Source organism: Rhinoraja longicauda, chromosome 2 (genome assembly GCF_053455715.1).
Source record: "Rhinoraja longicauda isolate Sanriku21f chromosome 2, sRhiLon1.1, whole genome shotgun sequence".
Lineage (NCBI taxonomy): Eukaryota > Metazoa > Chordata > Chondrichthyes > Rajiformes > Arhynchobatidae > Rhinoraja > Rhinoraja longicauda.
In genome coordinates, this window is record NC_135954.1 from 12,143,965 (window position 1) to 12,171,268 (window position 27,304).

Consider the following 27,304-nt stretch of genomic DNA (forward strand, 5'->3'; position numbering starts at 1 on the left):
AACGTATAAGATTATTAAGGGAATGGACATGTTAGAGGCAGGAAACATGTTCCCAATGTTGGGGGAGTCCAGAACCACGGGCCACAGGGGAGAGTCAGTGGATGTGGTGTACCTCGACTTTCAGAAAGCCTTCGACAAGGTCCCACATAGGAGATTAGTGGGCAAAATTAGGGCACATGGTATTGGGGGTAGGGTACTGACATGGATAGAAAATTGGTTGACAGACAGAAAGCAAAGAGTGGGGATAAATGGGTCCCTTTCGGAATGCAGGCAGTGACCAGTGGGGTACCGCAAGGTTCGGTGCTGGGACCCCAGCTATTTACGATATACATTAATGACTTAGACGAAGGGATTAAAAGTACCATTAGCAAATTTGCAGATGATACTAAGCTGGGGGGTAGTGTGAATTGTGAGGAAGATGCAATAAGGCTGCAGGGTGGCTTGGACAGGTTGTGTGAGTGGGCGGATACATGGCAGATGCAGTTTAATGTAGATAAGTGTGAGGTTATTCACTTTGGAAGTAAGAATAGAAAGGCAGATTATTATCTGAATGGTGTCAAGTTAGGAGGAGGGGGAGTTCAACGAGATCTGGGTGTCCTAGTGCATCAGTCAATGAAAGGAAGCATGCAGGTACAGCAGGCAGTGAAGAAAGCCAATGGAATGTTGGCCTTCGTAACAAGAGGAGTTGAGTATAGGAGCAAAAAGGTCCTTCTACAGTTGTACCGGGCCCTGGTGAGACCGCACCTGGAGTACTGTGTGCAGTTTTGGTCTCCAAATTTGAGGAAGGATATTCTTGCTATGGAGGGCGTGCAGCGTAGGTTCACTAGGTTAATTCCCGGAATGGCGGGACTGTCGTATGTTGAAAGGCTGGAGCGATTGGGCTTGTATACACTGGAATTTAGAAGGATGAGGGGGGATCTTATTGAAACATATAAGATAATTAGGGGATTGGACACATTAGAGGCAGGAAACATGTTCCCAATGTTGGGGGAGTCCAGAACAAGGGGCCACAGTTTAAGAATAAGGGGTAGGCCATTTAGAACGGAGATGAGGAAGAACTTTTTCAGTCAGAGAGTGGTGAAGTTGTGGAATTCTCTGCCTCAGAAGGTAGTGGAGGCCAGTTCGTTGGATGCTTTCAAGAGAGAGCTGGATAGAGCTCTTAAGGATAGCGGAGTGAGGGGGTATGGGGAGAAGGCAGGAACGGGGTACTGATTGAGAGTGATCAGCCATGATCGCATTGAATGGCGGTGCTGGCTCGAAGGGCTGAATGGCCTACTCCTGCACCTATTGTCTATTGTCTATTGTCTATTGTCACAGTTTAAGAATAAGGGGTAGGCCATTTAGAACGGAGATGAGGAAAAACTTTTTCAGTCAGAGAGTTGTGAATCTGTGGAATTCTAGGCCAATTTTAGATTTAGAATTAGAGATACAGCACGGAAACAGGCCCTTCGGCCCACCGAGTCCGCGCCGCCCAGCGATCCCCGCACATTAACACTATCCTACACACACTAGGGACAATTTTTACATTTACCCAGTCAATTAACCTACAAAGCTGTACGTCTTTGGAGTGTGGGAGGAAACTGAAGATCTCGGAGAAAACCCACGCAGGTCACGGGAAGAACGTACAAACTCCGTACAGACGGCGTCCGTAGTCAGGATCGAACCTGAGTCTCCGGCGCTGCATTCGCTGTAAGGCAGCAACTCTACCGCTGCGCCACCGTGCCGCCCTAATTCTCTGAATGCATTCAAGAGAGAGCTAGATAGAGCTCTTAAGGATAGCGGTGTCAGGGGTTATGGGGGGAAGGCAGGAACGGGGTACTGATTGAGAATGATCGGCCATGATCACATTGAATGGCGGTGCTGGCTCGAAGGGCCGAATGGCCTACTCCTGTACCTATTGTCTATTGTCTATTGACGCTCAGCGTTTCAGTGTGTTTCTGCCGCGGACGCTGCCAGCATTTACACAGATCCCTGTGTGGTGGCAGGAACATCAAAGCATTCGTGCAAGTCAGCAGAAGTCGGCACAAAGCCCGGGCGAATGAGTCCCAGTGAGGAGTTTGCCAGCCAAACGTTTCCGTGAGGAAGCATGACGGAGAACGGACACCAGAGGGCAACAGAGTCGCACAGGGCAGGGGAGGACCTGCGGAAGCTGGTTCAGACACAAAAATGCTGGAGTAACTCAGCGGGACAGGCAGCATCTCCAGAGGAAAGGAATGGGTGACGTTTCGGGTCGAGACCATTTCTTCCGACTGAGTCAGGGGAGAGGGAGATACGGAGATAAGGAAGGGCAAGGTGTGAAAACGAGATAAAGTGGGGTGGGGACCAAGGAAATTGGACTATAGTCAAGTCAAGTCAAGTCAATTTTATTTGTATAGAACATTTAAAAACAACCCACGTTGACCAAAGTGCTGTACATCTGTTCAGGTACTAAGAAACGAACATACAATGGCACACAAACATAACAGCACATACATAAACAGTTCACAGCGCCCTCTCAGAGGGCCTCAAACGCTAGGGAGTAGAAATAGGTTTTGAGCCTGGACTTAAAGGAGTCGATGGAGGGGGCTGTTCTGATGGGGAGAGGGATGCTGTTCCACAGTCTAGGAGCTTATAATAGCTTATAATAGATCACTGTTAGCTCGGAGAAGGTAAGAACGGAGCAGGGGTAAAATGCAAACAAGGACAGTCGGACTGGTGGGAGAACTGGGAAGGGGGGAGGGATGGAGTGAGAGGGAAGCCAAGAGTTACTTGAAGTTCGAGAGGTCGTACAGTTGCTGGAGGCAAAACACCTGCTCTTTGGTAACACTGAAATTTGTAAAATGAGAAATATCACACCAAGTGCTGCCGCCATCAGGCAGGGCTTCTCGTTCCCAATTATAAGAATTTTCAGACTGTGCCATAAGTCCAGTACCTAATCAGGATGGATCCTGCAGCTTGAAAACACAGAAGGCGTCCCGCTAATTCGCTGGAAAGGATGCAGAGAAGATTCACGAGGAGGTTTTGTTTAGTTTAGTTTAGTTTAGTTTAGAGACACAGCGCGGAAACAGGTCCTTCGGCCCAGCGAGTCCGCACCGACCAGCGATCCACGCACATGAGGAAAAACTATTTCACTCTGAGAGTTGTAAATCTGTGGAATTCTCTGCCTCAGAAGGCAGTGGAGGCCAATTCTCTGGATGCTTTCAAGAGAGAGCTAGACAGAGCTCTTAAGGATAGCAGAGTCAGGGGGTACGGGGAGAAGGCAGGATCGGGGTACTGATAGTGAATGATCAGCCACGATCACATTGAATGGCGGTGCTGGCTCGAAGGGCCAAATGGCCTCCTCCTGCACCTCTTGTCTATTGTCTATTAACACTATCCAACACACACGAGGGACAATTTACATTTATACCAAGCCAATTATACTACAAACCTCTACTTCTTTGAAGTGTAGGAGGAATCTGAAGATCCCACAGAAAACCAACACGGTCACGGGGAGAACATAGAAACATAGAAAATAGGTGCAGGAGTAGGCCATTCGGCCCTTCGAGCCTGCACCGCCATTCAATATGATCATGGCTGATCATTCAGCTCAGTAGCCTGTACCTGCCTTCTCTCCATACCCCCTGATCCCTTTAGCAAAAAGGGCCACATCTAACTCCCTCTTAAATATAGCCAATGAACTGGCCTCAACTACCTTCTGTGGCAGAGAATTCCACAGACTCACCACTCTCTGTGTGAAGAAATGTTTTCTCATCTCGGTCCTAAAAGACTTCCCCCTTATCCTTAAGCTGTGACCCCTGGTTCTGGACTCCCCCAACATCAGGAACAATCTTCCCGCATCTAGCCTCTCCAACCCCTTAAGAATTTTATATGTTTCTATAAGATCCCCCCTCAGTCTTCTAAATTCCAGCGAGTACAAGCCCAGTCTATCTAGTCTTTCCTCATATGTAAGTCCCGCCATCCCAGGGATCAATCTGGTGAACCTTCTCTGTACTCCCTCTAAGGCAAGAACGTCTTTCCTCAGGTTAGGAGACCAAAACTGCACACAATACTCCAGGTGCGGTCTCACCAAGGCCCTGTACAACTGCAGCAGAACCTCCCTGCTCCTAAACTCAAATCCTCTTGCTATGAATGCCAACATACCATTCGCTTTCTTCACTGCCTGCTGCACCTGTACGCTTGCTTTCAATGACTGGTGCACCATGACACCCAGGTCACGTTGCATCTCCCCTACTCCCAATCGGTCACCATTCAGGTAATACTCTGCTTTCCTGTTCTTGCCGCCAAAGTGGATAACCTCACATTTATTACAAACGTACAAACTCCATTCAGACAGCACCCGTAGTCGGGATTGAACCCAGGTCTCTGGTGCTGTAAAGTAGCAGCTCTACCCGCTGCTCCACTTTACGTCCCTTGCCAGGACTCGTGGGCCTGTGCTGTCGGGAGAGGTTGAGCAGGCTGGGACTTTATTCCTTGGAGTGCAATAGGATGAACAGTGATCTTACAGAGGTGCACAAAATCATGCAAAGGAATAGATCGGGTCGAGTCTCTTGCCCAAAGTCAAGGAATCGAGAACCAGGTGAGGGGGAAGGGGTTAAAATGCACCACCATTCAATATGATCATGGCTGATCATCCAGTTCAGTAACCTGTACCTGCCTTCTCTCCATACCCCCTGATCCCTTTAGCCACAAGGGCCACATCTAACTCCCTCTTAAATATAGCCAAAGAACTGGCCTCAACTACCTTCTGTGGCAGAGAATTCCACAGATTCACCACTCTCTGTGTGAAGAAATGTTTTCTCATCTCGGTCCTAAAAGACTTCCCCCTTATCCTTAAGCTGTGACCCCTGGTTCTGGACTTCCCCAACATCGGGAACAATCTTCCCGCATCTAGCCTCTCCAACCCCTTAAGAATTTTATATGTTTCTATAAGATCCCCCCTCAGTCTTTTAAATTCCAGCGAGTACAAGCCCAGTCTATCCAGTCTTTCTTCATATGAAAGTCCTGCCATCCCAGGGATCAATCTGGTGAACCTTCTCTGTACTCCCTCTAAGGCAAGAACGTCTTTCCTCAGATTAGGAGACCAAAACTGCACACAATACTCCAGGTGCGGTCTCACCAAGGCCCTGTACAACTGCAGCAGAACCTCCCTGCTCCTAAACTCAAATTCTCTTGCTATGAATGCCAACATACCATTCGCTTTCTTCACTGCCTGCTGCACCTGCATGCTTGCTTTCAATGACTGGTGCACCATGACACCCAGGTCACGTTGCATCTCCCCTTCTCCTAATCGGTCACCATTCAGGTAATACTCTGCTTTCCTGTTCTTGCCGCCAAAGTGGATAACCTCACATTTATCCACATTATATTGCATCTGCCATGCATTTTCCCACTCGCCTAATCTATCCAAGTCATCGCCTGATCTATCTGTGGATGGGACATGTTATGTCGGTGTGGGTAGGTTGGGCCTGTTCCCACGCTGTACGAATCCATGACTCTATAGGGTTAATTGAGGACTTTGGGAATGGTTGCAATCAAGAATTCACAGCCTCACATCAAAATGAGCACAGACTGTAACTTCATTACACCTCTTCAGCATCTTTCATCCCGTGTAGAAGAATAACCAGCCTGCCTTCAGTTCGAAATTAAACTCTGGAACTTTTCTCATCGTGGTTTTGTTATCCCTTCCACGTCCATTTTATTACCCGGAGAACAAGATGCTGACAGCAATCTCGCCAATCCTCTAGGCAAGTTCCGATCAGCAGTCTTCCTTTTCCTTTCAGTTTTAGTTTAGTTCAATCTCACGTGCACCGAGGTACAGTGAAAAGCTTTTAGTTGCGTGCTAAGCAGTCAGTAGATGGACAATGCATGATTACAATCGAAGGTAGACACAAAATGCTGGAGTAACTCAGCGGGTCAGGCAGCATCTCCGGAGAGAAGGAATGGGTGATGTTTCGGGTCGAGACCCTTCTTCAGACCGAAGAAGGGTCTCGACCCGAAACGTCACCCATTCCTTCTCTCCGGAGATGCAGCCTGACCCCCGGAGTTACTCTAGCATTTTGTGGGCATCTCTGGAGAGAATGGGTGATGTTCCAACTACATCCTATCTTTGTCCCGCCCCCTCCCCTGACATCAGTCTGAAGAAGGGTCTCGACCCAAAACGTCACCCATTCCTTCTCTCCGGAGATGCTGCCTGACCCGCTGAGTTACTCCAACATTTTGTGTCTACCTTCGATTTAAACCTGCATCTGCAGTTTTCTTTCCTACACATGATTACAATCGGCCCATTTACAGTGTATAGATACATGATAAACGTATAACGTTTAGTGCAAGGTAAAGCCGGCAAAGTCCGATCAAGGATAGTCTGATTCACCTGGCAGTTGGGCATGGCTGGAAAATGGCAAATTGGCTGTGGTTTATATCTCCTTGATCGTTCCAATCCCATACATTCACAGAAATTAAAAACGGGCAGGTAGGTGTGAAGATGAGAAATTGGCAACTCCTCTCAAATACCCTTGAATTTAATAGCAATGTCACGATCACCATTTTCTTTCATTAAACTGTGACAAAATAAATAATACTGCACTCCACCGGTACGGTAAATGTGACACAACGCAAGGGATGAAATGACTCACATTTTCTTTGTTCTTCTTGGAGCCTGGGATTGGAGGAAGTGACGCAGCCTTGGATCTAAGACAGAAACACAGAGATAAACGGACGATCGTTGCGCTATTTTGCGGTTGAAATTGGAGTCAAAACAAGGCCATTTGGCTCAATGTGTTCACATTACCCCTGCTTTAAGGTGCTTAGAGTCGTTGAGTCACAACAGCGTGATAACAGGCCCTTTGGCCCAACTTGCCCACACCGGCCAACTTGTCCCAGCTGCACTAGTCCCACCTGCCCGCTCTTGGCCCATATTCCTCCAAACCTGTCCTATCCCTGTACCTGTCTAACTGTTTCTTAAACGTTGGGATAGTCCCTGCCTCAACTACCTCCTCTGGCAGCTGGTTCCATGCACCCACCACCCATTGTGTGACAAAGTTGCCCCTCAGGTTCCTATTAAATCTTTACACATGAGTACATAAATACACATGAGTGTACATAACAACCCCCCTCTGTTATACTTTACATGCCAACATCTCCGTATATCCAGCCACGAAATGGGAGGTTAATGGCTGAGCGTTCTGCTTTCACTGTTACTGGGACCACTGTCACCTCGATTCGCACTCCAGCCAATGGAAACATAGAAAATAGGTGCAGGAGTAGGCCATTCGGCCCTTCGAGCCTGCACCGCCATTCAATATGATCATGGCTGATCATCCAACTCAGTATCCCGTACCTGCCTTCTCTCCATACCCCCTGATCCCTTTAGTCACAAGGGCCACATCTAACTCCGTCTTAAATATAGCCAATGAACTGGCCTCAACTACCTTCTGTGGCAGAGAATTCCACAGATTCACCACTCTCTGTGTGAAAAAAAGCTTGATGCATGGTTCCATGCTCCTTCTATTGTCACGTGTGCAAAGAGCAAACGCACAGTAAAATCCTTTCCTTGCAACCAGTCCAGTAGAGTGTTGCTGTACCTGAGCACATCCTGTGTTAGCAAGTGTACAGAAGTAGTCCGCTGACACCGCATGCAAGAGGCGCCATGTTTTGGCACCATTTTCAAAGTCCAGCCTGCGCTCCAGGTTTTATGAGCCCTGCCAGGACCAGGCAAGCCCCAGGCTGCTGCTGGCCTCCACGTCCCTCTCCTTGTCCGTCCACCTCTGTTCCCCAGAGGCGCCTCCCACAGCCGACCTCGAGGGCGCAGTCGGGGAACACTGACAAGTCCCTGTCCCTCTACAAAGGTCCCTTGGGCCTCCTCCTGTGCCATAGTGAGGCCCACCGGAAATTGGAGGAACAGCACCTCATATTTCGCCTGGGCAGCTTGCAGCCCAGTGGTATGAACATCGACTTCTCCAACTTTAGATAGCTCCTCTGTCCCTCTCTTCCCCTCCCCCTTCCCAGATCTCCCTCTATCTTCCTGTCTCCACCTATATCCTTCCTTTGTCCCGCCCCCCTGACATCAGTCTGAAGAAGGGGCTCGACCCGAAACGTCACCCATTCCTTCTCTCCCGAGATGCTGCCTGACCTGCTGAGTTACTCCAGCATTTTGTGAATAAATACCTTCGATTTGTACCAGCATCTGCAGTTATTTTCTTATAGGTCCCTTGGGTGTAATCAGTGGAATTAAAGTGGAGGCATCACTTTAACTACAAGATGCTGTCTTTTAGTGTCAGAGGTGATGGGGAGCAGGCAGGAGAATGCGGTTAGAAGGGAGAGATAGATCAGCCATAATTGAATGGCGGAGTAGATTTGATGGGCTGAATGGCCTAATTATACTCCTACTCCTTATCACAGTGCCCATGATTGCTATTCCCACCTCTCTTCCTCTTCTTTTACTTTTAAAGACAATAGACAATAGGTGCAGGTGGAGGCCATTCGGCCCTTCGAGCCAGCACCGCCATTCAATGTAATCATGGCTGATCATTCTCAATCAGTACCCCGTTCCTGCCTCCTCCCCATACCCCCTGACTCCGCTATCCTTAAGAGCTCTATCCAGCTCTCTCTTGAATGCATCCAGAGAATTGGCCTCCACTGCCTTCTGAGGCAGAGAATTCCACAGATTCACAACTCTGACTGAAAATGTTTTTCCTCATCTCAGTTCTAAATGGCCTACCCCTTATTCTTAAACTGTGGCCCCTGGTTCTGGACTCCCCCAACATTGGGAACATGTTTCCTGCCTCTAACGTGTCCAACCCTTTAATAATCTTATACCTTTCGATAAGATCCCATCTCATCCTTTTAAATTCCAGTGTATACAAGCCTAGTCGCTCCAGTCTTTTCTGGAAATCTCCAGTATCAAGGGCAATCCAGACCTTTAAACATGAAATTGTCCAGTCTGGCCCACAAAGGTCAGCCCTGCACAATTTGTATCCAATGCTGGGGGGAGCTGGACACCGTGCACACCGTGTGCGGGGATCGCTGGGCGGCGCGGACCCGGTGGGCAGAAGGGCCTGTTTCTGCGCTGTATCTCTAAACTAAACTAAACATCCTCCTGTGAGGTATCTCAATGACTGCACCACTGCCACTCAACACACAGTGGATTCCGAAGGACTTCCAAGACCGAGAGATTTGTTTAGGACGGGGCTTTAGATGCTGGTTTGCAACGAAGATAGACACAAAATGCCAGAGTAACTCAGCAGGCATGGCAGCATCTCTGGAGAAAAGGAATAGGTGACATTTTGGGTTGAGATCCTTCTTCAGACTGTGAGATTTCTTGCTCTATCCCATTCTCAGCGATGGACAGGAAATCTTCCTCCAACCAAAAAACCATGCTGGGGATTTCCTCTCCAAAAGGGGTCACAGTTTAAGGATAAGGGGGAAGTTTTTTAGGATCGAGATGAGAAAGTGTTTTTTCACACAGAGAGTGGTGAATCTGTGGAATTCTCTGCCACAGAAGGTAGTTGGGGCCAGTTCATTGGCTATATTTAAGAGAGAGTTAGATGTGGCCCTTGTGGCTAAAGGGGTCAGGGGGTTTGGAGAGAAGGCAGGTACGGGATACTGAGTTGGATGATCAGCCATGATCATATTGAATGGCGGTGCAGGCTCGAAGGGCCGAATGGCCTACTCCTGCACCTATTTTCTATGTTTCTATGTTTCTAAATTACTTCCCTCTGCAGAATGCCCTTTTGCATGACTTTACCTTCATCAATCATCCTTCTGGTTGGAATTCAGTCCCAATATATATATTTTTTTACATTGCGCTGACGAACAAAATATAAGAATCAACTTGCAGTGAAATTGGGCTAGAGTGTGGATTACAGTATTACAGTCACAGAGTGATACAGTCCCTATCCCAACTTGCCCACGCCGGCCAACATGTCCCAGCGACACAAGTCCCACCTGTCTGTGTTTGGTCCATATCCCTCCAAACAAGTCCTATCCATGTAACTATCTAACTGTTTCTTAAATGTTGGGTAGTCCCTGCCTCAACTACCTCCTCTGGCAGCTTGTTCCGTACACCCACCACCCTTTGTGTGAAAAAGGTACCCCTCAGATTCCTAGTAAATCTTTTCCCCCGCACCTGGAACCTATGTCCTCCGGTCCTCGATTCCCTTAGATTCTGTGCATCTACCCGATCTATTCCTCTCCTGATTTAATACACCTCCATAAGATCACCCCTCATCCTTCTGCGCTCAAGGAATAGAGACCCAGCCTACCCAGCCTACTCAACCTCTCCCCATAGCTCAGACCCTCTAATCTTGGCAACATCCTCATAAAAATGAGGATGACTAAAGGCTGTGAACATCATTTTTGTTTAATCCACTATAGATTTCATTGCCTTAATATTTTACTTATTTTATTTTATTTTGCTGGAACGGGGTACTGATTGTGGATGATCAGCCATGATCATAGTGAATGGCGGTGCTGGCTCGAAGGGCCAAATGGCCTCCTCCTGCACCTATTGTCTATTGTCTATTATCTATTGTCTATTAAGCATAATTAACCCCAGCCTTACCTGTTCGTCCTTCTTGGATATGATTTATCGAAAATAAGTTCGTTGTAGGGTAACTTCTTAAATTTATCTCTACCCACAGCAACATAGTATCCTCCATTCTCAAGTTCTGAGCCATCATTGACAGACCGACCATCCAGAGTGTGAAGCCTAGAAGATATTACGTGCAAGCAGAAAACGTTCACATTGAAATAAAATGAAGGATGATCATGACATAATCACGGGCGGCACGGTGGCGCAGCGGTAGAGTTGCTGCTTTACAGCGAATGCAGCGCCGGAGACTCAGGTTCGATCCTGACTACGGGCGCTGCACTGTAAGGAGTTTGTACGTTCTCCCCGTGACCTGCGTGGGTTTTCTCCGAGATCTTCGGTTTCCTCCCACACTCCAAAGACGTACAGGTATGTAGGTTAATTGGCTGGGTAAAATGTAAAAATTGTCCCTAGTGGGTGTAGGATAGTGTTAATGTGCGGGGATCGCTGGGCGGCACGGACTTGGAGGGCCGAAAAGGCCTGTTTCCGGCTGTATATATATGATATGATGTGAAACCGCGTGCAACTTCTTCACAACTTGGATCAAGGTGCAATGAAATGAGTAATGGTGACAATGTTGTTATTCAGAGCATTGGGACTTAAGGATTCAAACTAACCCATGCAATAGTAGGCTTTATCATTCAGCTAACTAGGAGCGCGCCTTATGTGGATGCACAAGGAACTGCAGACGCTGGTTCACATGTCGGCTCTGGGCCTGTACTCGCTGGAGTTCAGAAGAATGAGGGGGGACCTCATTGAAACGTACAAACGTCAAACGCTCAAGGTATGTTAACCCACTCATTGCTGGGCATTAGTGTGTACTGCCTCAGCGTAATCTACTATTCTTACACTCCTGTACATACGTATATGATAGATCGTAGGTACAGTAATTATTTACTGAACTCTATGCAAAAAAAGGATTTTCACTGTATCTTAGTACACCTGACAATAAAGTACAATAGACAATAGACAATAGGTGAAGGAGGAAGCCATTCGGCCCTTCGAGCCAGCACCACCATTCAATGTGATCATGGCTGATCATTCTCAATCAGTACCCCGTTCCTGCCTTCTCCCCATACCCCCTGACTCCACTATCCTTAAGAGCTCTATCCAGCTCTCTCTTGAATGCATACAGAGAATTGGCCTCCACTGCCTTCTGAGGCAGAGAATTCCACAGATTCACAACTCTCTGACTGAAAAAGTTTTTCCTCATCTCCGTTCTAAATGGCGTTCTGAATACCCCTTATTCTTAAACTGTGGCCCCTGGTTTTGGACTCTCCCAACATTGGGAACATGTTTCCTGTCTCTAACGTGTCCAGCCCCTTAATAATCTTTTAAGCTCATTTTGTATTTTGAGACCTCGAGGGTTTTCTCTGGGCGCTCCAGTTTAGTCATCGTACTTTGTTCCGTATACGATGTGTATTCAAATAGTTTAGTGTAGTTTAGTTTAGAGATACGGCACGGAAACAGGTCCTTTGGTCCACCCAGTCCACGCCTACCAGCGATCCTTTGGTCCACATTCGAGTTGTGAGGCGAGCGAGAGTTGTAGCTGCCTTCCCGATCCTCTTGTCAATCTCTGTGTCCAAGGAGAGGTTGCCGGTGATGGTGGAGCCGAGGTACGTGAACTGATGGACGACATCGAGTTCGTAGTCGTCGATGGTGATGACAGGCGGTGCCTCAGTATCCTGTCCCAGGACGTTCATCTTCTTCAGGCTGATGGTCAGCCCAATGTCCTTGCAAGCCCGATAGAAGCGGTCCATCAGTGACTGTAGTTCCTGCTGGGTGTGGGACACAACTGCTGCGTCATCGGCGAACAACACGTCTCTGATGAGAGCTTCACGTACTTTTGTCTTGGCTCGGAGGCGGGTGAGGTTGAAGAGCTTGCCGTCTGATCTAGTACGCAGGTAGATCCCCTCTGTTGCGGTGCCGAAGGCATGTTTCAGGAGCGGAGCGAAGAAAATCCCAAACAGTGTGGGAGCGAGGACGCAGCCTTGTTTGACGCCACTGCGGATGTCGAAGGGCTCCGAGAAACTGCCATTGAACTGCACTGTCCCCTTCATGTTGATGTGGAAGGATTCTATCATGCTCTGCAGTTTTGGTGGGCAGCCGATCTTTGGGAGAGCCTTGAATAGGCCATCTCTGCTGACGAAGTCGAACGCCTTGGTGAGGTCAATGAAAGCAATATACAGGGGCATCCGCTGTTCTCTGCACGTGTGTGTGTGTGTGTGTGTGTGTGTGTGTGTGTGTGTGTGTGTGTGTGTGTGTGTGTGTGTATATATATATAAATATATACACACACGCGCGCACACATACACACACACACATAAGTCTGAAGAAGGGTCTTGACCCAAAACATCACCAATTCCTTCTCTCCAGAGATGCTGCCTGACCTGCAGAATTACTCCATCTTTTTGTGTCTATCTACGGTTTAAACCAGCATCTGCAGTTCCTTTCTCCACACACATATATATATATTTACATGTGTGTGTGTGTGTGTGTGTGTGTGTGTGTGTGTGTGTGTGTGTGTGTGTGTGTGTGTGTGTGTGTGTGTGTGTGTGTGTGTGTGTGTGTGTGTATGTATCTGTGTGAGTATGTGTATATATACACATACACTGAACTTTTTTTCTCTCGTTTATCAGATTGTTTACAGCGTACTATGTTTACATGTTCTGTTGTGCTGCTGCAAGTAAGAATTTCATTGTTCTATCAGGGACATATGATAATAAAACACTCTTGACTCATCTCTTGACACTGGCCATTAAACTCCAGTCGAAGAGGACCGGCAATAATCCTGCCATTCCCAGCAAGTTGATCACCTGCGTACATTATCCATTCCAAAAAAAGATTAATCTATTAGCTATTTCCAGACAGCTTGATTAATGCAAGAGTTGCAACCGGAATTTGGAAGCCAAGCAGTGCAGCACAAAAGGTATTTTCCAAGGCTTCACTCAAGTTAAAATAAATTGCAGCAATTTAAAAAACAAATAGGGCGTAAAGATAGGGGCTGTGAAAGCATTTAAGCCTGGAGGTATCATGGCCCATTTATTTCTACTCCAGAAGTCATCCCTGTCTGCCAGTCGATCTCAGTATCCAGAAGGCCACGAATTAGTGTCAAAAGTTCAAACCCGACAGGTAATCCATTTTCACTCCTTAAATAACTTCTTGTGTTAATTCACTTAAGTTTTGTCTGAACTACCTCCTCCGGCAGCTCGTTCCAAGCAAAGACAATAGACAATAGACAATAGACAATAGGCAATAGGTGCAGGAGTAGGCCATTCGGCCCCTCGAGCCAGCATCGCCATTCAATGTGATCATGGCTGATCATTCTCAATCAGTACCTCGTTCCTGCCTTCTCCCCATACCCCCTGACTACGCTATCCTTAAGAGCTCTATCTAGCTCTCTCTTGAATGCATTCAGAGAATTGGCCTCCACTGCCTTCTGAGGCAGAGAATTCCACAGATTCACAACTCTCTGACTGAAAAGGTTTTTCCTCATCTCCGTTCTAAATGGCCTACCCCTTATTCTTAAACCGTGGCCCCTTGTTCTGGACTCCCCCAACATTGGGAACATGTTTCCTGCCTCTAACGTGTCCAACCCCTTAATAATCTTATACGTTTCGATAAGATCCCCTCTCATCCTTCTAAATTCCAGTGTATACAAGCCTAGTCGCTCCAGTCTTTCAACATATGACAGTCCCGCCATTCCGGGAATTAACCTAGTAAACCTAGGGTGGTATTTTTATGGAATGAGCTGCCAGAGGAGGTAGTTGAGCCAGGTGCTGTAGCTGTATTTAAGAAACATTCAGACAGGTACATAGATAGGTCTGGTTTAGAGGGACATGGGCCAAATGCTGGCAGGATTGGTGTTGATGGGACTTGTTGACCAGTTTGGGCAAAATGAGCCAAGAGGCCTGTTTCCACGCTGTATGTCCCTATGCCTCTCCAAGTGGCGGTGACTTCTGTATGTTTAGTTACAGGAACAACTGGCGTCAACAAATTTTCAAATGTTTCAGAAACCAATTTCTTCCCACAATTGATGATAGTCACAAAAAGCTGGAGTAACTCAGCGGGTCAGAAAGCATCTCTGGAGAAATGGAATAGGTGACGTTTCGGGTCGAGACCCTTCTTCAGGCTGAGTGTCGGGGAAAAGGGAAACGAGAGATAGAGATGGTGAAATAGAGGTATAAAACAAATGAATGAAATATATGCAAATAAGTAACAATTATAAAGAAAACAGGCTAGGTGAAAACGAGTTATATACAATGAAACACAACAGACTCTGACTTTAAAACTAGAACAATTACTGGGGTGGGGAGGGAAAGAGAGAGAGAGGGGATGCAAGGGTTACTTGAAGTTAGAGAAATCAATATTATCATCAAACGCTTCCCACAGTCACTTATTTCGTGATGGCTGAGGATAGTGTCTTACAATTAAGATCTAATTGAAATAAGTTCAATGCGAGTGTTTTATAAAATCCAAGACATATAAAGTTATAAAAAGACTGGACAAGCTAGATTCAGGAAAAATGTTCCCAATGTTGGGGGGAGTCCAGAACCAGGGGCCACAGTCTTAGAATAAAGGGGAGGCCATTTAAAACAGATAAGCAAAAACATTTTCACCCAGAGAGTTGTGAATTTGTGGAATTCTCTGCCACAGAGGGCAGTAGAGGCCAATTCACTGGATGAATTTAAAAGAGAGTTAGATAGAGCTCTAGGGGATAGTGGAATCAAGGGATATGGGGAGAAGTTGGGCAGGGGTTACTGATTGTGAACGATCAGCCATGATCACAATGAATGGCAGTGCTGGCTCAAAGGGCCAAATGGCCTCCCCCTGCACCCATTTTCTATGTTTCTATGTAAGACCTGCACCAATGGACTTCTGTGATATATCTTAAGTCAAATCAATAGGAAGGCGCGCCTTTTACAGGTCCCAACGATAGACACAAAGTGCTGGAGTGAAGTAACATGTCCGGCAGCATCTCTGGTGACCAAAAGGATGGGTAGGACGAGTGAGATTTCTGGTCGGGACCTTCCTTCAGACTGAAAGTAGCGTGTGGGGGAGGTGAAGAACTGGAGGTAAGAAAAGACCAGGGCCAATCAGGGCCATCCGCGAATGACCTCAGACAAGGTGTTGCCCGGTAGGTCCATTGCTAGATAGGGAAGGTGTGATCTCAAGAGAAACAAGGTGGAAGGGCGGCACGGTGGCGCAGCAGTAGACCTGCTGCCTTACAGCACCCGGGTTCAACCCTGACTGTACAGGTGCTTGTCTGTACAGAGTTTGTACTGTGACCTGTGTGGCTTTTCCCCGGGGGCTCCGGTTTCCTCCCACACTCCAAAGGCGTACAGGTTTGGCTTGGTAAACATAGAAACATAGAAAACATAGAAAATAGGTGCAGGAGTTGGCCATTCGGCCCTTCGAGCCTGCACCACCATTCAATATGATCATGGCTGATCATCCAACTCAGTATCCTGTACCTGCCTTCTCTCCATACCCCCTGATCCCTTTAGCCACAAGGGCCACATCTAACTCCCTCTTAAAAATAGCCAATGAACTGGCCTCAACTACCTTCTGTGGCAGAGAATTCCACAGATTCACCACTCTCTGTGTGAAAAAAAACGTTCTCATCTCGGTCCTAAAAGACTTCCCCCTTGTCCTTAAACTGTGACCCCTTGTTCTGGACTTCCCCAACATCGGGAACAATCTTCCTGCATCTAGCCTGTCCAACCCCTTAAAAATTTTGTAAGTTTCTATAAGATCCCCCCTCAATCTTCTAAATTCCAGCAAGTAAAATTGTAAATTCTCCCTGATGCGTGTAGGGTCGTGTTAATGTGCAGGCATCGCTGGTCGGCGCGGACGCGGTGGGCCGAAGGGCCTGTTTCCGCGCTGTATCCCTAAACTAAAGCTCAACTAAACCGTAGAACTGGTAAAACAACTAGGAAGGAGAAGTGGGAGACATAGAAACATAGAAAATAGGTGCAAGAGTAGGCCCTTTGGCCCTTCGATTCCCTTCAATGGCTGATCATTCAAAATCAGTACCCCGTTCCTGATATCTCCCCATAGTCCTTGATTCCGTTAGCCCTAAGAGCTATATCTAACTCTCTCTTGAAAACATCCAGTGAATTAGCCTCCACTGCCTTCTGTGACAGAGAATTGCACAGATTCACAACTCCCTGGGTGGAAAAGCTTTTCCTCATTTCAGTCCTAAATGGCCTACCCCTTATTCTTAAACTGTTACCCCTAGTTCTGGACTCCCCCAACATCGGGAACATGGTCCTCCAATCCCTTAAAAAAATTATATGCTTCTATGAGATCCCCTCTCATCCTTCGAAATTCCAGTGAATACAAGCCCAGTCGACCCATTCTTTCATCATACGTCCGTCCCACCATCCCGGGCATTATCCTGGTGAATCTACGCTGTACTCCCTCGATAGCAAGAATGTCCCTCCTCAAATTAGGAGACCAAAGCTGCACGCAATACTCCAGGTGCGGCCTCACCAGGGCCCCGTACAACTGCAGTGGGACCTCAAATCCTCTCGCTCGGGAAGGACGGAGGGCGAGGGAATGGCATGTGTGAGGCTAGTCCGCTGCAGGCATGGTCACCAGTGACAGAGTAGTAACATAGAAACATAGACAATAGACAATAGGTGCAGGAGGAGGCCATTCGGCCCTTCGAGCCATTCATTGTGATCATGGCTGACCGTCCACAATCAATAACCCGTGAAAAAAAGGGGGAAAAAGTAGGGGGTTAACACAAAAGGCCAGAGATTTTCCACTTCAAAGAGTCTCATGGCAACTTAAAAACTTCAATAGAACATGGAAGTCTAAATCTTTGGCCATGCAACATGGCCATGATCACAATGAATGGCGGCGCTGGCTCGAAGGGCCGAATGGCCTCCTCCTGCACCTATGTTTCTATGTTTCTATGCAACATGGTACAATCTCCTCTTGCCGCTCCATCAACTGCATTACATTTCCCAACAGGCTGCGCGCTCACCGCATTCGGCGGCCGCCTTCTTTGAAACTCACCTTCTTACGGCGCCGGTCCTGAGGTTGACTTTCTCTGTGATGCTGGCCAGGACTTGCTCCCACTGGCACAGCACTCTCTTTGGAATGAGCAGCCGGATCGCTGGGCTCAAGAGGTCTCCATTTGCAACCACACTGCGAGCAGAAGTGGAACGAGCAGGTGTTAGAAACATGAGATGACAGGCAAAAGAAGCAGGAGACATCATCCAGCCTGCACCTACCTGATCTCCCGGTTGCTGGACACTTTGATTCTCCTTCCCATCCCTACACAGACCTCTCTGTCCTCGGTCCCCTCCATTGTCAGAGTGAGGCTAAACGCAAATTGGAGGAACAGCATCTCATATTTTGCTTGGGCAGCTTACAGCCCAGTGGTATGAATATTGATTTCTCTCACTTTAAGTAACCCCGGCATCCCCTCTCTCTCTCTATCCCTCCCCCACCCTAGTCACACCAGCTTCTCGTTTTCACCCGACAAACACCTAACAATGGCCTGTTCCCTTTATCATCATTGTTCTTTATCTCTCTATTGATCTATATCTCTCGTTTCCCTTTCCTGTCACTTTCAGTCTGAATGAAGGGTCTCAACCCGGAACGTCACCCACTCCTTCTCTCCAGAGATGCCGCCTGCCCCGCTGAGTTACTCCAGCATTTTGCGTCTATCTTCGGTTTAAACCAGCTTCTGCAGTTCCTTCCTGCACACACAGCCCCCTAGTGGCAGCTCCGTCACTCCACGAGGTCATGGTGAAATGTTACCCCAGGGCGACGCATTCCAGCGGTAGTTCCTTTTTCCTTCATATGCAAACATCTATCAATTTCCCTCTCAAGCATATTTATTCACAAAATGCTGGAGTAACTCAGCAGGTCAGGCAGCATCTCAGGAGAGGGGGAATGGGTGACGTTTCGGGTCGAGACCCCTCTTCAGTCTGAAGAAGGGTCTCGACCCGAAACATCACCCATTCCTTCTCTCCTGAGATGCTGCCTGACCTGCTGAGTTACTCCAGCATTTTGTGAATAAATACCTTCGATTTGTACCAGCCACTGCAGTTATTTTCTTGTACTCCCTCTCAAGCGTGCTCAGCAACAGAAGCTTCACAGCTCCTCTGGGCAGAGTGTTGGGAGAGTATTTCCACGCTGTATGTGACTCCATGACTCCCTTTGACTAACCAGGTAGCCATTGAGAGGGCAGGCAAATGGGCACCCATGCCTCTCATGCCAGGCTTCCGCTAAGAAAAGTCCAACGTCGCAGGCAGTAATGGGAGCCCGGCGGAGCGAGCTGTCTGTTGGGGAATGTTGCCGACTGGCCCGCTGCAGACTGCAGGAGTACGTGCTGAGGGACGCACTGAAGCTTGGTGCAGCCAACGCCAAGGCTCTGGGGGGGAGGACCACAGTCTGGGGTCCTTCCGCTGCTGGACATGGGGGGCAGCATGTGGTGGAGAGAGACGCCCCTCCAAATAAGGGAAGGGATTCTGTGTAAATCTGACAATGAATATCTGTATTGAATGTGTAACCTCCGGGAATGTCGGATGGAGTTTTTGAAAAGAAAAATGTTTTATTACTGGAATAAAGTATTTTTCGATATTAAAAAAAAGTAATGGGAGCTATTGCAAGACATGCTTCGATACATGATAAACTTTTGTTCACATTCAGCCATAGAGCCAGAGCATCATATAGTGCAGAAACAGGCCCTTCAGCCCAACTTGCCCCACACCAACCAACTTGCCCCATCTACACTAGTCCCACCTGCCTGTATTTGGCACATATCCCTCTAAACCTGTCCTATCATGTGCCTGTCCAAATGTTTTTTAAAACATTGTGATACTACCTGGCCCACCTACCTCCTGTAGCAGTTCATTCCATTTACCTACCACCTTCTGTGTCAAAAGGTCGCCCCTCAGGTTCAATGGACAATAGACAATAAACAATAGACAATAGGTGCAGGAGGAGGCCATTCGGCCCTTCGAGCCAACACTGCCATTCAATGTGATCATGGCTGATCATTCTCAATCAGTACCCCGTTCCTGCCTTCTCCCCATACCCCCTGACTCCGCTATCCTTAAGAGCTCTATCCAGCTCTCTCTTGAATGCATTCAGAGAATTGGCCTCCACTGCCTTCTGAGGCAGAGAATTCCACAGATTTCCTATTAAATGTTTCCCCCCTCACCTTAAACATATGTCCTCTCATTTTTGAGAGGCAGTTGGCAGTTTTCTTTCTACTTTCTACTTTAACAGAAACTTTGACAGGGCTTAGATAGGAAAGGTTTAGAGGGATGTGGGCCAAATGCAGGCAAATGGGACTAGCTTAGACACAGCATCTTGGTCGGTGTGGACATGTTGGTCAGAAGAGCCTGATTCATTACTGTAGAACTCTATCACTCTATGTGCTCATGAAACAGTGGCTCAGCGGTAGAGTTGCTGCCTTACAGCGCTTTCAGCACCAGAGACCCGGGTTCGATCCCGACTATGGGTGCTGTCTGTACGGAGCTTGTACGTTCTCCCCGTGACCGCGAGGGTTTTCTCCGAGATCTTCCGTTTCCTCCCACACTATGAATTTAAAAGAGAGTTAGATAGAGCTCTCGGGGGCTAGCAGAATCAAGGGATACGGGGAGAAGGCAGGCACAGGCTACTGATTGTGGATGATCAGCCATGATCACAATGAATGGAGGTGCTGGCTCGAAGGGCCGAATGGCCTCCTCCGGCACCTATTTTCTATGTTACTCCAAAGACATACAGGTTTGTAAGTTAATTGGCCTGGTATAAATGTAAATTGTCCCTAATGTGTATACGATAGTGTTAATATGTGGGGATTGCTGGTCGACGCGGACTCGGTGGGTCAAAGGGCCTGTTTCTGTGCTGTATCTCGAAATATTCTCTTCTGCGCTCCAAATGATCAAGAAAGTGAAATCTTGCTGTTTTCAAACAGAAGTAATGTTATTTCATAAACACTGCTTTGACCTGTTATTCTCCAGTGTAGCATGTAAAACAACATCACACACTTGCATGCAGCTGGAAAAAATGAAAGCTTCTGTGGGAGTGGTAATGTTCTTCATTTGGTAAACTCTTAATTGGGACAATCAGTTGAGAGGAGGCAGTGACCTGGTAAGTGAATTGGAGCCCAAAAGCACATTGACGCGAAATCTGACAGGTTCCTATGATGCACATTTTCATTGAATTAACGGCAGACCAAGTAGAAGTTTTTAATTAAGGCGGACTTGTAAAAAGGAGAATGGGTAGTTTTGTTTAACGTCAGTGAACTTTGGATGCACTGCGCTACCCCATTTGCTCCAATGTCATTAACGAATCACAGAAATTCGCCATGATGAGAAAAAAGGTTCCTGCACCTCAGAGAAGTTCTGATGAGAGCAGCCATTTTGCTTTTGAGCTGCCTCACTGTTCCGTATTTTATGAAGGGAGCTATTCAGGAAGCAAGGAACTCCACCCTGTGCCAAGCAGCAGAAATATTAAAGACGGGTTCTCTTTATCCCAGCAGATATTTGTTTTAAAATGGGTAGGAAACTGTGCGTTGCCACCCCAAGGCCATCCCAGTCACACTTTGATTTCCTTCCATATACTCAAATAGTTTAAGGCACATTACGATGCTTAAATACAAGCTCGCACATCCCCCCACTTGCTTGTTTAGTTTAGTTTAGTTTAGTTTAGGCAGCGGAAAGACATGATTACAATCGAGCCATCGCAGTGTACAGACACAGGGTAAAGGGAGTGACGTTTGGTGCAGGATAAAGCCAAGTAAAGATAGTCCGAGGGTCTCCGACGAGGTAGATGGTAGCTCAGGGCCGCTCTCTAGTTGTTGATGGGATGGTTCCGTTGCCTGAAAACAGCTGGGAAGAAACTGCCCCTGAAAATGGAGCTGTGCGTTTTCAAGCTTCTGTACCTCTTGCCTGATGGGAGAGGGGAGAAGAGGGAGCAACTGGGGTGAGACTGGTCCTTGATTATGCTGGTGGCCTTGCTGAGGCAACGTGAAGTGTAGATGGGGTCAATGGAAGGAAGGTAGGTTAGTGTGATGGTCTGGGCTGTGTCCACAACTCTCTGCAGTTTATCCAGTTCTCCAATCTGATACGAATATTGGTTCATTGGTTCAACGGAACATTAATATCTAGACGATGTAATGCATTGTCGAGCCATTGTCCAGACAAAGTATTGAATAATACATTAGCTAGACTGTGACAAAGTGTAAAATTAACATTTGTTCTCTGTTGCATGTGCGCATTCTCCTCTGGGGGAACAGAAGCGAATGGTATGTTAGCATTCATAGCGAGGGGATTTGAGTATAGGAGGAGGGAGGTTCTGCTGCAGTTGTACAGGGCATTGGTGAGACCACACCTGGAGTATTGCGTTCCTAATCTGAGGAAAGACATTCTTGCCATAGAGGGAGTACAGAGAAGGTTCACCAGATTGATTCCTGGGATGGCAGGACTTTCATATGAAGAAAGACTGGATAGACTCGGCTTGTACTCGCTGGAATTTAGAAGATTGAGGGGGGATCTTATAGAAACTTACAAAATTCTTAAGGGGTTGGACAGGCTAGATGCAGGAAGATTGTACCCGATGTTGGGGAAGTAGGTTAATTGGCTGGGTAAATGTAAAAATTGTCCCTAGTGGGTGTAGGATAGTGTTAATGTACGGGGATCGCTGGGCGGCACGGACTTGGTGGGCCGAAAAGGCCTGTTTCCGGCTGTATATATATGATATGATATGATAAGTCCAGAACAAGGGGTCACAGTTTAAGGATAAGGGTCTTTTAGGACCGAGATGAGAAAGTTTTTTTTCACACAGAGAGTGGTGAATCTGTGGAATTCTCTGCCACAGAAGGTAGTTGAGGCCAGTTCATTGGCTATATTTAAGAGGGAGTTAGATGTGGCCCTTGTGGCTAAAGGGATCAGGGGGTATGGAGAGAAGGCAGGTACGGGATACTGAGTTGGATGATCAGCCATGATCACATTGAATGGCGGTGCAGGCTCGAAGGGCTGAATGGCCTACTCCTGCACCTATTTTCTATGTTTCTATGTTTCTGTTACACTTTCCGTTGATCACAAGGACGATGCTGTGGCAGGACTTTTGGATAAATTCAGTTATTGTTTTATCAAACTGCTGGTTTAACAGGCAGGCAGATGGAAAGGGTAACCAGATCTCACACAGGGAAGGATTCAAAAAAGAATGTAAGAGCATGAGTGTTTTAAAAAAATAAAATCTGGACACTTAAAGCTGACTGCTGGTGGATCTCAGTGAATGGATGCAACTATTCTTGTCTGGGTGTAGAGTTTAGTGTTGGTGCCAACCCAATACATAGCGCAAGCCATGATTAGTATATAGGAAAAAACTACAGGTGCTGGTTTAAATTGAAAGTAGACACAGAATGCTGGAGTAACTCAGCGGGTCAGGCAGCATCTCGGGAGAGAAGGAATGTGTGACGTTTCGGGTCGAGACCCTTCTTCAGACAAAGGGAACATCACACATTCTTTCTCTCCCGAGATGCTCCCTGACCCGCTGAGTGACTCCAGCATTTTGTGTCTACGCATGTTTAGTTTAGTTTAGTTTAATTTAGTTTAGTTTAGAGATACAGCACGGAAACTGGCCCTTCGGCCCACAGAGTCCACGCCGACCAGCGATCCCCGCACACTAACACTATCCTACACACTAGGGACAATTCACAATTCTTACCAAAGTCAATTTAGCCGACAAACTTGTACATCTTTGGGGTGTGGGAGGAAACCGGAGCACCAGGAGAAAACCCACGCAGGTCACGGGGAGAACGTACGAAATCCGTACAGATAGTAGTCAGGATCAAACCTGGGTCTCTGGCGCTGTAAGGCAGATACCCTACTGTGCTGCCCCAGCATGGAAGGTCAATTCACCTGGCTAAACATTTGATTCATCATTATTCAATCTGCATGTGTACATCCACAGCTGTCTTAGAAACATAGAAACATAGAAAATAGGTGCAGGAGTAGGCCATTCGGCCCTTCGAGCCTGCACCGCCATTCAATATGATCATGGCTGATCATCCAGCTCAGTAACCTGTACCTGCCTTCTCTCCATACCCCCTGATCCCTTTAGCCACAAGGGCCACATCTAACTCCCTCTTAAATATAGCCAATGAACTGGCCTCAACTACCTTCTATGGCAGAGAATTCCACAGACTCACCACTCTCTGTGTGAAGAAATGTTTTCTCATCTCGGTCCTAAAAGACTTCCCCCTTATCCTTAAGCTGTGACCCCTGGTGACATCTTCCCGCATCTAGCCTCTCCAACCCCTTAAGAATTTTATATGTTTCTATAAGATCCCCCCTCAGTCTTCAAAATTCCAGCGAGTATAAGCCTAGTCTATCCAGTCTTTCTTCATATGAAAGTCCTGCCATCCCAGGGATCAATCTGGTGAACCTTCTCTGTACTCCCTCTAAGGCTAGAATGTCTTTCCTCAGATTAGGAGACCAAAACTGTACACAATACTCCAGGTGCGGTCTCACCAAGGCTCTTAGAGTTCTATACTCACCAAATAATGCATGGCTCTTGTGTAAACTTCCGAAATCTTGCGGACGCTATTATCCGACTGTGGGCAACAGGCCTGATCTGGAAGAAGAAGAAAATATCGGTCGTATCGCTTGTGTACAACCAACATACAACCCACACGTATATTGAGAAACAGGTTTACTCCGAGATCTTCGGTTTCCTCCCACACTCCAAAGGCGTACAGGTTTGTAAGTTAATTAGCTTGGTGTAAATGAATGAATGAATAAAAATTTAATTGGCCAAGTATGTATACATACAAGGAATTTGCCTTGGTGTTTTGCTCGCAAAAGGATAAAAACACGATATCAAAAATAAAACATTATAATTTAAACATGTGAAAATAAAGTACCAGGGTAAAAAGAGGCTACAGACTTTTGGCTGTTGAGTAGAGCTACTGCTCGGGGAAAAAAGCTGTTTTATGTGCCTAACTGTGGCGGCTTTGACAGTCTGCAGTCTCCTCCCAGAGGGAAGTCACTCACGACGTTCATTTGAAGTCCAAGACAGCTTTATCATCAAACCCTCCAACTACACCAGTACAACATATCCACGTTAAAGCATTACCCGGTGAGAAACAACTGCATGATAAATAGATTCGATGCTAACAACGCAGTCTCTCAACGGCTGAGATCTGCATACTATATTCTAAGAGATTTCCTACTATAACTGACAATCGCTGGCGGGAGAGGGCTGTGTGTGGGAGAGGAGAAGGAGGTGAGTAAAATTGCATTCACACGAGCACATAATGTGAAACATAAATCATGGCATCCCTGTGTGGTATCTCAGCTGCACGGAGGCAGAGAGGAAAGCTCTTCAACGGGTAGTCCGTAGAGCTCAGAGGACCATCGGAACACAGCTACCAGACTTGGAGGGCATCTACAACACACGATGCCTCAGAAAAGCCACCAGCATCCACAAAGACTCTTCACACCCCTGCAACAGTCTGTTCGAACTCCTTCCATCGGGCAGACGATACAAGGCCTTCTACGCCCGCACCTCCAGACTCAGGAACAGCTTCATCCCCAGGGCCATAGCTGCTATGAACCGGTCCTGCTGAGCCGGATGGTCACATCGCACAGTGAACCGGCACAGATCTACTTGCACTTTATTCTGTCTTAAAACTGTTACAATTTGTTTCGTTGGGTTGTTGTTGTTTAAATTAATTAAATTATTGCATCGTATGGGAGGCGCATTCCCAATCTCGTTGTACCCCTGTACAATGTCAATAAAGATATATTGTATTGTATTGTATTGTATTGTATTGTATTGTAGCTAAATAGATGTCTCTCTAATAAGATTTTTTTAAAGATTTTAGATTTAGAGATACAGCGCAGAAACAGGCCCTTCGGCCCACCGGGTCCGCGCCGCCCAGCGATCCCCGCACACTAACACTGTCCTACACCCACTAGGGACAATTTTTTACATTTGCCCAGCCAATTAACCTACAAACCTGGACGTCTTTGGAGTGTGGGAGGAAACCGAAGATCTCGGAGAAAACCCACGCAGGTCACGGGGAGAACGTACAAACTCCGTACAGACAGCGCCCGTAGTCAGGATCGAACCTGAGTCTCCGGTGCTGCATTCGCTGTAAGGCAGCAACTCTACCGCTGCGCCACCGTGCCTAGTAAGTACGATGACAAAACTGGAGCGCCCAGAGAAAACCCTCGAGGTCTCAAAATACACAATGTGCTTAAAAAATACCAAAACACGAGAGCTCGAAGAATTTCACCGACTCTTCAATCATCAACTGCGGCACGGTGGCGCAGCAGTAGAGTTGCTGCCTTACAGTGCCAGAGATCCGGGTTCAATCCTGACTACAGCGTGCTCTCTGTATGGAGTTTGTATGTTCTTCGTGTGACCGTACGGGTTTTCTCCAGGTGCTCTGGTTCCCTCCCACACGCCACAGGTTTGTAGGTTATTTGGCTTTTGTAAAAAAAAAATTGTAAATTGCCCCCAGCGTGCAGGGTAGCGCAAGTTTACGGGGTGAGCCCTGGTCGGCGCGGACCCAGTGGACCGAAGGGCCTGTTACCACGCTGTATCTCAACACCACATTCAAAGACAATCCCCCATACGTGCGTTTCTTGCTCACTATTTTGGAGACTTAAAAAGGGCCTGTCCCACTTAGGCGTTTTTTTAGGCGACTGCAATAATCCTAGCAGTTCGGCAAAAAAATGGCGACTGGACCCCCCCCTACGACAATGTCTACGACAAGCGACAACAACCTACCAACTAGTCGACGTCAAGCTACGGCAAGCTACCGACAACCGGCGACCCAATCGTCGCGACTTAGGACGTCCATCTACGACCGCACCTACGACAACCTACGACCACGCAGGCGACAACCTACGACAACCGAAGTCAACCTACGTCCACCCGTGACAAGCTACGACCCTGGCAGCGACAACTGAAGACAATTCACGTCATTTTGGCCTCCGGTTTTGACGCCGGCACCTGTCGCCGGTTGACGTAGGTTGTCGCCAATGGAATTCACCGAAGTCAGCACCGGCGACAACCTACGTCACCTGGCGACAACCTGGCGACAGCCTACGACAGCGCCCAAGTCAAGAGACGTCAAGCTATGATCATTGGCATCAAACCAACAGTGGCCAATTTTTTTTTAACATTTCAAGATCCAGCGGCGACCAGAAAGACGCTACGACTCTTTGGAGACGACCCACGACCGTACAGGCGACACCCCGGCGACCGTGTGGCGACAGCCTAGTTGCCTGTAGTCACCTAAAAAATCGCCTGAGTGGGACAGGGGCTTAAGGAGTTAGACATCTATTGGTCATTTTTTAAGGCTACCACTTCACACAGAGAACAAAATGTAGCATCAATTAGATTTGCAATCAAATGATTGACTAACTGGTGGCTCAGAAATGCATCAAGTGATCAACCTTCGTTTACTGCCATCACAATGACCAGATGATAACATCCAAACACTTGCTTAGAAATGACTAATTTTTGTGTTTTGGATTGCAAGCTAAGAGCACTTGAATCAGATCTTTCACCTCATGAAGCATGAAGCAGAGTTCATTACTGCAAAGGCTCCAAATTGAATGAATCAATGATGGTGCACAGTCCTATCGACCAAAATAACCCCTTATCATTATCATCAACCAGAACAACTCTTCTGAAAAATAATTGCAGCAATCTATGTTTCCACCCTCAAGTTAGTACATTTGTGTACTA

The 27,304-nt window shown here is 47.2% G+C and overlaps 1 protein-coding gene across 1 annotated transcript in view; it reads right to left on the minus strand.

Moving 5' to 3' along the window:
* Nucleotides 1-27,304, minus strand: part of LOC144611063 (uncharacterized) — a 148,217-nt gene that overhangs the window by 82,684 nt on the left and 38,229 nt on the right. The window contains exons 3-6 of the mRNA XM_078430151.1: nucleotides 24,099-24,175; nucleotides 17,594-17,725; nucleotides 10,541-10,687; nucleotides 6,615-6,669 (exon numbers count right to left, since the gene is read on the minus strand). Of these exons, the coding sequence (XP_078286277.1) occupies nucleotides 6,615-6,669; nucleotides 10,541-10,687; nucleotides 17,594-17,725; nucleotides 24,099-24,175 (411 nt within the window). The remainder of the gene's footprint in view (nucleotides 1-6,614; nucleotides 6,670-10,540; nucleotides 10,688-17,593; nucleotides 17,726-24,098; nucleotides 24,176-27,304) is intronic.